The sequence below is a fragment of the Gracilinanus agilis genome, chromosome 3 (assembly GCF_016433145.1).
Source record: "Gracilinanus agilis isolate LMUSP501 chromosome 3, AgileGrace, whole genome shotgun sequence".
NCBI classification, from domain to species: Eukaryota; Metazoa; Chordata; class Mammalia; order Didelphimorphia; family Didelphidae; genus Gracilinanus; species Gracilinanus agilis.
The window spans coordinates 245,462,470-245,473,723 of NC_058132.1; the positions used below are offsets into that span (position 1 = coordinate 245,462,470).

General features: G+C 43.9%; 3 protein-coding genes across 3 annotated transcripts in view; all 3 read right to left on the minus strand.

The window, feature by feature from the left end:
- Positions 1-3,269, minus strand: part of HOXD4 (homeobox D4) — a 40,571-nt gene extending 37,302 nt beyond the window's left edge. The window contains exon 1 of the mRNA XM_044669770.1: positions 3,255-3,269. The gene's annotated coding sequence lies outside the window, so the exon portion shown is untranslated. The remainder of the gene's footprint in view (positions 1-3,254) is intronic.
- On the minus strand, positions 2,445-4,660 carry HOXD9 (homeobox D9). Its single transcript, XM_044669764.1, has 2 exons — positions 3,803-4,660; positions 2,445-3,421 (listed from the first exon to the last, which is right to left on the minus strand). The coding sequence occupies exons 1-2, from the start codon at positions 4,611-4,613 to the stop codon at positions 3,180-3,182; spliced, it is 1,053 nt and encodes a 350-aa protein (XP_044525699.1). The 5' UTR covers positions 4,614-4,660; the 3' UTR covers positions 2,445-3,179.
- A 3,091-nt stretch (positions 4,661-7,751) lies between these two features.
- On the minus strand, positions 7,752-10,922 carry HOXD10 (homeobox D10). Its single transcript, XM_044669765.1, has 2 exons — positions 10,152-10,922; positions 7,752-8,688 (listed from the first exon to the last, which is right to left on the minus strand). The coding sequence occupies exons 1-2, from the start codon at positions 10,894-10,896 to the stop codon at positions 8,411-8,413; spliced, it is 1,023 nt and encodes a 340-aa protein (XP_044525700.1). The 5' UTR covers positions 10,897-10,922; the 3' UTR covers positions 7,752-8,410.
- Between the last annotated feature and the right edge of the window lie 332 nt (positions 10,923-11,254).

The window sequence follows — 11,254 nt, forward strand, 5'->3', positions numbered from 1 at the left end:
TCTCTCTCTCTCTCTCTCTCTCTCTCTCTCTCTCTCTCTCTCTCTCTCTCTCTCTCTCTCTGTCTCTGTCTCTCTCTCTCTCTCTCTCTCTCTTCCCTTGCTTTTTAACAAGTAAAGTGAGGTAAACAGAGAACTAATTCAAAATAAGGGGAGACTGGATGGAGATTGATATGAGTTCAAACCTTATTAATAGCTCTAACACACTTACAGCTACTAACATTTCTCATTCAGTATTGGTCCTACTATCCCTTTCAAGCACGCTTATTCACTGAGTTTGATTTTTTAAATAAGATTCATAATCTTCCAAGTACTGACTGCAAGGTTTTTTTTTCCCCCTCAAGAGAACAGACTGAGAGCTACCACTAATTACAAGCAAAGTAAAAAATCTTAACTTTCTTCCTTAAGAGGCTGTTGCTCCTGAAGATAGTCAATAATTGATTTTTATTCTTATCATTTTTTTCTTATCATTTTTCTTCCTTGAGCATCTTTGCTCAAATCCTTGCTGAAGGATTCCTTGCCCTTTAAACAAGATTTAAAACTTTTTTTTCTAATATAGGACTGATGAACTGAACAGCTGAACAGCTCTATTCTGTGTATGTTTGGATTTAAATGCATAACAATATGCTTTTGTAATAATTCCAAAAGGCACAGATGGAATTGAAATTCTATTCGGTTCTGCTTGGACTTGAAGAACAAAAACTGTCACAAATTTCAATGTTTTGTACTAGTTTAAAATTTTTACATTTCCCCTTCACTGAGGTGAAAGTTAAGGGGGGGGGCAGTATTTGAGGCTATTTAGGGTATTTTAAGCCAGAAGAATCCAAATTGTGGTTCAAGATATTTCCAGAGACAGAAGATTGTATCTTCAGCTATCTACTACAGTCTGCTTGTCGATGGACTAAATTTTAAAACAAGATCCCCCACAAAAAAACCCAAGTTCACAGTAGCATTACATCTTTAAAATGACAAAATGTATGCTAGATTTAGATGTACCAGCAGCATGCTGGTAGCAGTCTTCAGAATCATAGGAACTATTGATAATATATCTTGGTAACAAACTCGTTTTTGTTTTGTTTTTTAAAGCCTCCAAATTCCTCCACCTCTTTCTTCTTTTCTTTCCTTTTTTATTTTTTTATAAGTGCCCATACCTCAACTCCAGCTTTCCTTAAGTTGTGTTATCCTAATCCAACTCTTATTTATATTTTATTGTCTGGATTTTAAGACCTAGTTTTGTCTGCATTTCTTCTTCCCCTCTAACAAACACAAACATCAAAATAAGATAGTTTCAAAGCAAAGCGCCAGGCATATCGTAAACTCATTAGGTCCAGACGTCTAGCCATCTCAATGGCTTTATTATACCTTGGTTCTTCCTGTTTTAAAAGAATTATAGGTATAAGGTTGACAATGAATGGGGGATGCAAGGCAACACCTTTTGCTGCCCTCTGGGCCTTGGCTTTTACCCCCTTTTTTTTTCTTTTCTTATTATTTTTTTCTTTTTCCCCAAGAAGAAGCATCAAGACCCCCAAGATTTCGGAAAGATTCTCTTAACACTGGAAATAAGCAAAATTGGAGACTTACAACTTGGTGCTTTTGGCCTCTTCAATTCAATGGGCTCCATTCCGAACAAAACCTTTTTTACAATGAACTTCATTTTAGCCAACTGAATAACACCATTAGAGCATGGCGGAACTAGGGGCTAAACACACACTGGAGCTGGTGGAGGGGGTGGGGAGTGGTGTGGTGGGTAACTGAGAGGCTGAGTAGGAAAGACTTGACCATTTTTTATCTCGAAAAGGTCAATTTGGAACGTGTGTGTCTGTGTGTTGGGGGCCGAAAGTGTATGGAAGAGAAGATGAAGGTTTAAGCCAAGTGTCTACCTAGGAATCATCCTCAGTAGTGTTTGTGGAATTCTTTAAATTATGGGGGGGAGGAGGGGTAGTTTGTTTCCCTTTTGGAGTTTCGATTTCCAGGGGAATAATCTTATCAACAAAGAATTGTTCTATGAGCATTGAGAGGATTGTGTCTGGAAAGAATCCCTTTGAAAAGAATGGTTTCTCTCTGAATTTCACCTTTTTCATTACCTTGAAGCCATACTTAAAAACAACAACCAGCAAATGACGATAACGAAAACCCTTCTTTCTTGGTCTATGAGAAATTAAGGTTTGAGACTTATCGTAGGATTAAAAACTTTTGAGTCCAATTCCTCAATTTCTTTCAGAGGCTGTATCTAGTGTGGACTTTCAATCCTCAAAATAAGAGAGACACTAGGTTTAGTTTAGAAAAGACTTTCTGTATTCAAAGTACTCTCACAAATTCCCTGTACTGAGGACATACATAAATGGTGAACCAAGGACAGCCATGAGAAACCAGGAGGGAGAGGGCGGTCTTTTTTAAATAAAAGAAAAATCAAGATAAAGAAATGAAGGAAGCGCTCACAGTTTTCATAACTTGTGGATGGTTTTCTTTTGGTCAATTCAAGCTTTATTGGTAATAACTGACAACATTTACAACTGGTCTTCAGTTAGAAAAATAAGAAGGCAAATACAAGTGACCAAAGCTCCTCAGGGCCCAGTCCAGCATATGTCAGGCCCACGACAAACCCTTTCAAGTATGAGATGACCCCTTAAAAGTGCAGAAGAAAACAAACATACACACACATACACACACCAATTTCAGGCTCTCCTGGCCTGGTGCTGGCACCTAATGCAAACTAAGTAAATGCAGAAATTCCAAAGGCAAAGCTGAGGCAGGGGGAATGATTTCTTTGAATAACTGAACAACATTGTACTGCCATGGATGGAAGCAACTGCGCCTTTAATATAATTTTATTATTATCGTGATTATTATATATCCTCGCCTCAATTCTGGCGAAGGGGGAATCTAGACTACATCACTTCAGAAACATGTCAGACATTTACACATTAGAGAGTTCCCCAAAGCTAGCGTGCACTCACAATAGACAATTTCCCCGAGGAACCAGACCTGTTCGGAAGGAGGGAGGAGAAAGGAGGGTCAAAGCAACTTTTTAACACACCAGAGAACAAATAATGAAGTTCCCCCCAAAAATAGCTTACAGAGACAACATTTCACTTCTACCTAAAAAGACCTGGTTGTTGGAGAGTTTCTGAAAAAGGAAAGGGTAATATGTATTTGCAAAACCAATTCATTTCCAAGGGGCATTAGTCTCCTTTACTCCCCTTTTCCTTATTCATCTTTTTCATTTTCATCCTTCGGTTTTGAAACCAGATTTTGACCTGCCTCTCGGTGAGGTTCAGAATCCTAGCCACTTCGTAGCGGCGGTCTCGGGTGAGATACATGTTAAAGAGGAATTCCTTTTCCAGCTCCAGGGTCTGGTATTTTGTGTAGGGACAGCGTTTTTTCCTGGTGGAACGTGCGTGGATCCAGTTTGCTGCAGGGTTATCTGCAAAGAGGGGGGTTTGAAGCAGGGGAGAGAGAAGAGAGGGGAGGGGAGGAGAGTCAGGGTGGGAGAAAAGAGGGTGGGGAGGGGAGAGAGAGGTCGTTAAATTAATTTAACGAAGGATGGACGGTTTTCACAACTTTGGGGGAATTATCATAAAAAGCCTTAATGCCCCCATTCTGTTTACTGTACAAACTGTGCGCGGATGGTAGGTGGTTATGTGAACTCTTTTTTTTTTTTTCCCCTTTTTATGGACGTTTGTTGCTCGCCTGCGCTAGGGTAGGCGTCTAGACGTTTTTATAGGTTAGTAAAACTATCAGTTTTGCACATTCGAGCCTTACAGGTTTCGGCAATAAATCAGGGGGCAATTTCTTTTTTACTTACTTGGGTCAAGTTGCTGCTGTTGTTGTTGCTGCTGCTGCTGTTGCTGCTGCTGTTGCTTCTCCTCCTTCAGCTGGCTGCTCGGACTAGGATGGTCGCTGCAAGCGGAGGGTTCCTTGCTGTTGGCCACTCCAGCAACCCCCGCTGCTGCAGCTGCCGCTGCCGCTGCCGCCTTTTCCCGGGGCTCCTGCAGGAAGGAATTGCACGTGTACTCGGGGACACTGATCCCCTGGGACTCCCGGGACGAGGAGCATTCAGTTCTTTTGGTAGAGGAGGAAGAGGAGGTGGAAGAGGAGGAGGGACAGGAGGAGGAGGAAGAAGAAGAAGAAGAGGAGGAGGAAGAGGAGGATGAAGAGGAGGTGGCGGGAGCTACTCCTGTTTCAGGCTTAATTCCGTAGTGGCGCCCCGTGGAGGACGTGCCGCCGCCGCCGCCGCCGCCGCCGCCGCCGCCGCTGCTGCTCCCGGTGCCGCTGCTCCCCGTACTGCTGCTGGGGAAACTCGGAAAGGGCTCGATCCAGGAGCGCACGTACCGGCTGGGCTCGGAGGCTGCTAAATGGGGTTGATGCACATAGGGATGGTAGATCCCTGTCATAGCAGCCGAGGGTTGTGGGGGTACGGTGGGCCAGGAGGCGGAGAACACGGTGGATTTAGGGGCAAAGCTACAGGAGGAGAATTCGGCCCCATCGGCCACACCTGACGGCCTGGCGGCCGTGCCATGCCCCGCCTGTCCGAAGCGCCCGGCGTACACTTCATCGCTCTCATGGCCTATGAGAGAGTCCACATAGTAGTTACTTAGGGTGCCACTGGACGACATTTTTTAGGCTCCCCTCTCCCTCATATAAAAGGTTACACTGTTAACTGTAGCGGCTCCCCTCCCTGAGCGCAATCCGAGTATTTTGCAGGCTGCAACCCGCCACCATTGGTCGCGGGGCCCACGTGATCATATTTACCAATACGGGGAGTAAATCAATCCGCTAAACTGGGGGCTGCTGTGATTAAAAAAAAAAATCATCATCATCAACACTACAATTAAAAAAAAAAGGCAACTGGAGCTATGGGGAAGGCGCCGGCGGGACAAGCCCAGACTCTCCGGTTTCCACCGAGTGTGAACAGAGCCCTGGCAGGCGTGGTCGTGCCATGGAGCCCCGGCAGGAGACAGTGGGGACTATTTCTTTGCTTCCTCTCTGTGCTTTCTACCCTTCATTCAGTGCCCCCCACTCCCACCCTCTCTAGGGACTCTATGGGTTCCAGTCCCCATCTACCCTCGGTCTCCTTATCTCAGACTAGCGGCCTTGGAGTGGAGGAAGAAAGGGCAGGGCACCGGGCAGAAATGGGGAAGGAACACTAGGGCTGGGAGGATTCGAGAGAAAGTCAGCCCAGAGCCACTGAGGGAAGGCAGGACACCACCCCATTTCAGAGCATGTGCTTGTGTTTTTGTGAAAATCAATTTCCTAGCTGAAGGGATTTTCTTTTTTTTTTCCCCTTCTCATTTCCCCTTCAACGCCTCCCTCCCCCTACCCAACCCCCCCCCAAAATGCTTGTCGTGTTGTTTAAAACAGGTGGAAGACCTCTGTAATGATATTATGCCTTTCAATAAAAATTTTATGAGGTGTATTTGATTATAGATTAATGTGTCCCTAATAAAACGGACGGATGGAGCAGCTCCGACAGCTTCTCCCCTCCAACCCCAATACAGACATCTACACACAGCAACGACGTGTTGCTCTCTGTGCTCACACACCACTACCCCAGAGGTGAAACTTCGGAGTTTCCTTTCCCCTACTTGGGCAGCGCTGCGGGACTCTAGCTGCAATGGCTTCTTCCAAACACGAAGCGAGAGGGTGAAGTTTACACAGGAGTAAGACGTGCTGGTATAAACTGGCAAAACGCAGACGTTCCCCTGGTAAGAGAAGGAACTGCCCTGAAGAGAGCATGGCAAACAACCGATTGTGGACTCAAGTGCCAGCCTCTTCATTCAGGCCAAACTGTTCCCCATCATCCTCAACTGGGGCAGTTGGTGTTTCCTGTCTCCCCTGTATCATTGAAGGAAAAACGAATATTAGCATATCTCAAGGCAGGGAGAAATTCTGTTGTTATTAGAGAATTCGGGAATATTTGAGAAATATTGGCCTTCCCTCTTTCCCTCTCCCCCATCAGTATTTCCTCTCTTCTAAGGGGACACTGAATAGCCTTGAATCTGAGGGAATTACCTATTATTCCCCCAAATCCATAATATAGCTCTATCAAAAGATTACTTCAAGCTGTGTGTGTGTGTTTTTAAATCTCCCTCTACTCTCTGTACTTCTTTTCCACGAAGGTTTGTGTCTTCAGCCGTTTTCTTCGTGTGGGAAATGTATTCTTTATAGACCTATAGGAAAATAATAGTGGGGTGAGTGGGGTTACTATTTAGTTGACGGTTGATCCTTTTTTTTTCCCCTAAGACATTCTCAGTCAAAATTCTGCACGGGAGTGGGAAAGCTAGGGCTGTTTTTTCTCCATCCCCCAAATGTTTTCATCCCTTGTCAGCAGAATGTCCACTATGTGAACTAGCACCCCAGAAATAATCAGGTTTCCCTGGGCTACTTAAAGGTGGCATGGAGCAGGCAGATTCCAGTTTTCATAGCTATCATGTTTACGATTTCCTGTAAGAGGATACTTTCCCTCTCCAAATGAAGTTTAAAAAATATTAGTGCTTACAACTGATGAACATTCCTGATTCTAGGAATGAGGTTTTAAACTTGCATAAATGCAGACTGCCTAGAATCCCTCGATGAATGAGTGCAGTGGATTAAAGCATCTACATGGATTTTTTTTTCCTTCCAGGAAAGGAAATCGAAAAGGAATTGTCCAGTGTATCCAATGATACTAAGAAACCCTTTAAAACTGCATCCAAGGCCTGAGACAATGAAATGTTTGTAAAGTCTTTCCAAGGCATATTCTTGTACCTTGTCTAAAGGATGGTGGTTAACTATATTGGGCATACTCTCAGATTAGAATCTTCCTCGAATAGGAACCCGAAGGGCTAAGTGTTTTCTTTCAAACTCTGCTAGAAAACGGTGGCTTATTCGAGCATTGGACTTCAGTGTGGAGTCATGTTCATTTGCAAATCCCCTTTAGGTCCCTTTAGTGCATTTCTTTCTGTCTCATATACGGTGGCTCCGAGCAGTATTTTGCAATTAAATGAGAGAAGGAATGACTGTGCGAACTTTTATCCTTTTCCTTCTCTCTCTCTCTCTTTTTATGTGGGCCACTAAAAGGTAATTACTACACATAAAATCCCTTCTCCAGTAAACAACAACAAAATGGTATCTGCGAAATTTGGCTTTCCTAACTTAAGTTACAGAGTGGGTGTCTGACCATTAAGATGGGGGCAGGGGAGGGAAGAGGAGAAAAGAGATGGAGTTTAAATGCTAGGCAGCTTGCTAGAGCCTTCAGTTATTAATGAAAGCTACGAGTTACCCTCACTCCACCCCGCCATGGGCAAGAATGGTTTCAAATCCGGACTCTTAATTTAAAACACAAATAAGACTTCCCAAGGACACAAAAACCGACATTTTTATCTACAGAAGGGCCTAGAAAATGGCTCTTGCAATGTTTCCAGGAAGAAGAGATCTGGGGGACACTCACCAGTCTCTAGTTGGTAGGAAGCAGGAGTCCAGTTTAGGTCACAATACTTTACTATCCTTGGGGGGAAGGAAAAGGGGTAGTAATTCCCTTTTTCCCAACTATGAATAACTGTACAACATTTTCCGGATTAATCATTGGCACCACTCCGTCCACTTCTCGGGGATCTTTCCTTTTTTCTCTCCTCTGACTCTCCCCTCCACCCCACTTCTCCCTCCTCATCCCCTCCTCCCCCTTCAGTCTTTCAGGCTGCAGCTGATATTCCCAGTGAAGGCTCTCAAATCCAGGCTGATGATCTTTCCATTTTAGACAACAAAAGGGGCCAATATCGTTTACAGAGTTTATTGCATTATACATGCTAACAGAACATGCACAGAAAAGACAGATTGCTGTTTGTATTTCTAAGATACCACATATGCACCACAAGAACATATCTACAATGGATAAGTAGACAAGAATCCATTTTACGAAGGACAATCTCTAAGTTCATTCGCGAGGATAGTTACATTGTCATGTGCTTTTCCCCCCCCCCAGAAGGTTGTGGGTGATCTTAATATTGTTAAAGTATTGGATATATTCAATAATGCCATGGCTAATGTGAAAGCCACACGCACAGACCATACTTGTGAGTAAAAACATGAAAAAGTCACATTGTTTGGATACTCCATAGTTCCAATAAGTTAAGACCAAATGATAACTCTTAATAATAGTTACCCTGCATTACGATGAAAAAAATAATAAATTACACGTGCTAGTTTTCTTATATATATATACATATATATCCATAGGAATACAGATTCACTTGCAGCACTAAAATAATGACCCCAAAGTCACATTCTATCAGGATAAAACAAAAACAAAAACAAAAAAAAAAGGAAAAGAAAAAAAATAAAGGTTTTGTTTGTGTTTTCCAAGTCTCTTCCTGCATTTTGCACCCGGGGAATGTTGTGCCGAATATCCTCACTGTTTCTGTCCCCGCGTTAGGGTCTAAGAGAAGGTCAGATTAGCGGTCAGTTCTCGGATTCGGTTCTCCCTGCTCATCTTCTTAAGCTTCATTCTGCGGTTTTGAAACCAGATCTTGACCTGCCTGTCAGTGAGGTTAACGCTCTTACTGATCTCTAGGCGGCGCTCGCGAGTGAGGTACATATTGAATAAGAACTCTTTTTCTAATTCCAGTGTTTGATGTTTAGTATAAGGACACCTCTTCTTTCTGCCACTCTTTGCAGTTAACCAATTGCTGGTTGGAGTATCGGACTTGATTTCCTCTATCAAAATCAAAAGGAAAAGACAAAAAAATCAAAAAAAAAAAAATTTTCCCCCTCAGTCTGTTAAAGTGTACCCTTGGCCATGACCCCTCTTCTATAATGTCTGGCAGCTTGGTGAAATGCTGGTATTAAACATTACTCACACGAGGTGTGTACACTGGAAGGGATTTCTAATTGTTGCCAGATTAGTACTAAATAGTTCCAATGACACGATGTGAGGGCACTCTCGACTTTTGAGCCTGTGTTTTGATTTCTCGCTAAAGTTTCCAACTCGCATACAACATTTAAACAATATTTAACCTGCCAGGGTCTCCCCAGTCACATTTTAACGGGGTTGCTCGTGACAACCTGAGACTGTAAGCCACTTCCTAAGAAAACCTGCCAATTCCCCAATACTCACACTTTGTGTTTTGCAACATTTTCCCCTTGATCCCTCAGACTTGGAGTCCCACCCACTCCAGCCACATTTATAGGCATATAGTATATTCTATTCTTAAGAAATTCTCACTTGGAAGTGAACCCCCCCCCCATACCCACACACTTGTCAATGCATTGTTTCCTTTAGAATGCCCTCCCACCCCATAGAGACATTTGTTCTGAGTAAATGTATACACTTCTGCCTCCTGCAATATTCCATGAATATGAAAAGAGAAGGAGAGGGAGAGGTTGCAAAGTCCATTTTCACAAGGTGAATTCCCGGGGTTTGGTCACCTCACCTCAAAGGCAAACTCTGGCTCTTCTTTAATGGGAGCCACCATCTAACTCTACATTTTTAATCTTGAAAAGAGAGTTTAAGAGACTGAATCCCTTAAAGAAAAAAAAAAAAAAGACAAATCCCAGGTTATTGGAAACAGCCCAGGAGAGCAGCCGTGTCCCCTGGAAGCCCAGGCGCATTGCTGCTGCCTTGGACTCCTGGCTTCAGCCTTCGGCCTCTACAAAGATTTAGCCAGCTCTCAGGACACTTCTCACACACATTTGAATATCAAGACAATGCTTCTAATGTCATAAAATCATAACTGGATGCAATTAAAATATTTAATTAAAATATTACCAAAATAAAGGAGAGTAAATGGCTCTGTTTACAACCTCCAGATCTCCTTCAATCCTTTTTTTGTTGTTGTTGTTGTTTGTTTGGGTTTATTTTTTATTTTATTTTTTTAATGAATTAACCTAGAAAAGAACAAATCCAAGCAACCTCTTCCTCCCTCTCCCTATCATTCTGTGGAGAAGGTAAACACAATAAGAGAAGGTAAAACAGGGAAAGAGATGGCTGCACTCTATGGGGACTGATTTTTGCTCTCTTTCTCTTTCTAAGAGCTCCAGAGAGCCAGCACCTGCAGCCCGATGCCTCCTTATCATTAAATGTTATGGCTGTGGCGCTTGTTAGTATTTTATACTGTGTTTTATGATGCTGCCGTGTTCAAGTTACACCACGCTACGGTTTAAACTTTGATCATACCGACCTTTACTTTCCTTCTCTTGGACTTCTGGGCTGGACACGGACACTTCAGCTAGGCAGCTCCTCTCCTCTGGCAAAGTGGACTTGGGCTCGGGGCTTTCCACTTGAGGGACTTTAGCTGAGTCTTGGTTGCTGGGGTTTTCACTCATTTTCTTTTCCATCTGAAGGTGGGCAGAAGATAGCTGCGGTTTGGCAGAGCCGCGAGGGTTTAACTGTAACATTACAGTTGAACTCGTTTCGGGGCTGTTATTGTACTCTTGGGTTTTCCCAGTGGCGTAGGTCTGGCTCAGTCTAAAATATCCTGGGACAGGAACCTCGGGATTTTCAATGGGGCATGATTCAGAGACCAACCTCTGGTAAGAAGGGACGTCGGAAGAAATGAGTTTGGTTCTCTTATCAGAATACATGCAGCAATTGGTTTCTTCCTTAATATTGGTAGTGAAGGAGCAAGTAGGGACTTGCTGTGTAACAGGTTGCTCTATTCGACAAGATCTGCTCGGATCTGTCCAACTCTCTACTTGAGGTATATAAGGATGCACATTCATACCCATATTTTGGTGATTAACTTCTCTTTTAGCCAGAGACGGGAGCAGTCCACAGGTTTGCATTCCATAAGTCCCCATGTCTGTGCTGGGTGGTGGCATGTACATGCTGGCGCTGCTAGAATAAAAACTGTCACTCCTGCAGGCACTGATCAAGGAATCTACTAAAAAAGTATTAGCAGCAGGAGAGCTGTTGGGAAAGGACATTTTGGGGAGGAATTTGAAGAAGAGAGATTGTGTCCTTTGTAGGCTGACATCTCTAGGAAAACATTCCCTGTGTAATTGTGGATGCCTCTGCCCGACCACATGACAACCAAGCCAATGAGATTTGAAAATGGCCTTGAGCCGCTGCCTCCTCGCGGGTCACGTGCTCCCCGGGCCCGGCCGGTCCGCGGAGCAACTACGGACAACAGCGACATCTACAACGCGCAGGGGATAGTGCGGGGAGAGTGGGGCGCTCCTCGGGAGCTAGGCTCGGGCAGACAGCCCTGGCGCACTGCGCCCACGGCAAACAAGGGGTTTTCAGCAGACAGGCAGCCCGGCGGCCGAGCAAGGGGAGAGAGAG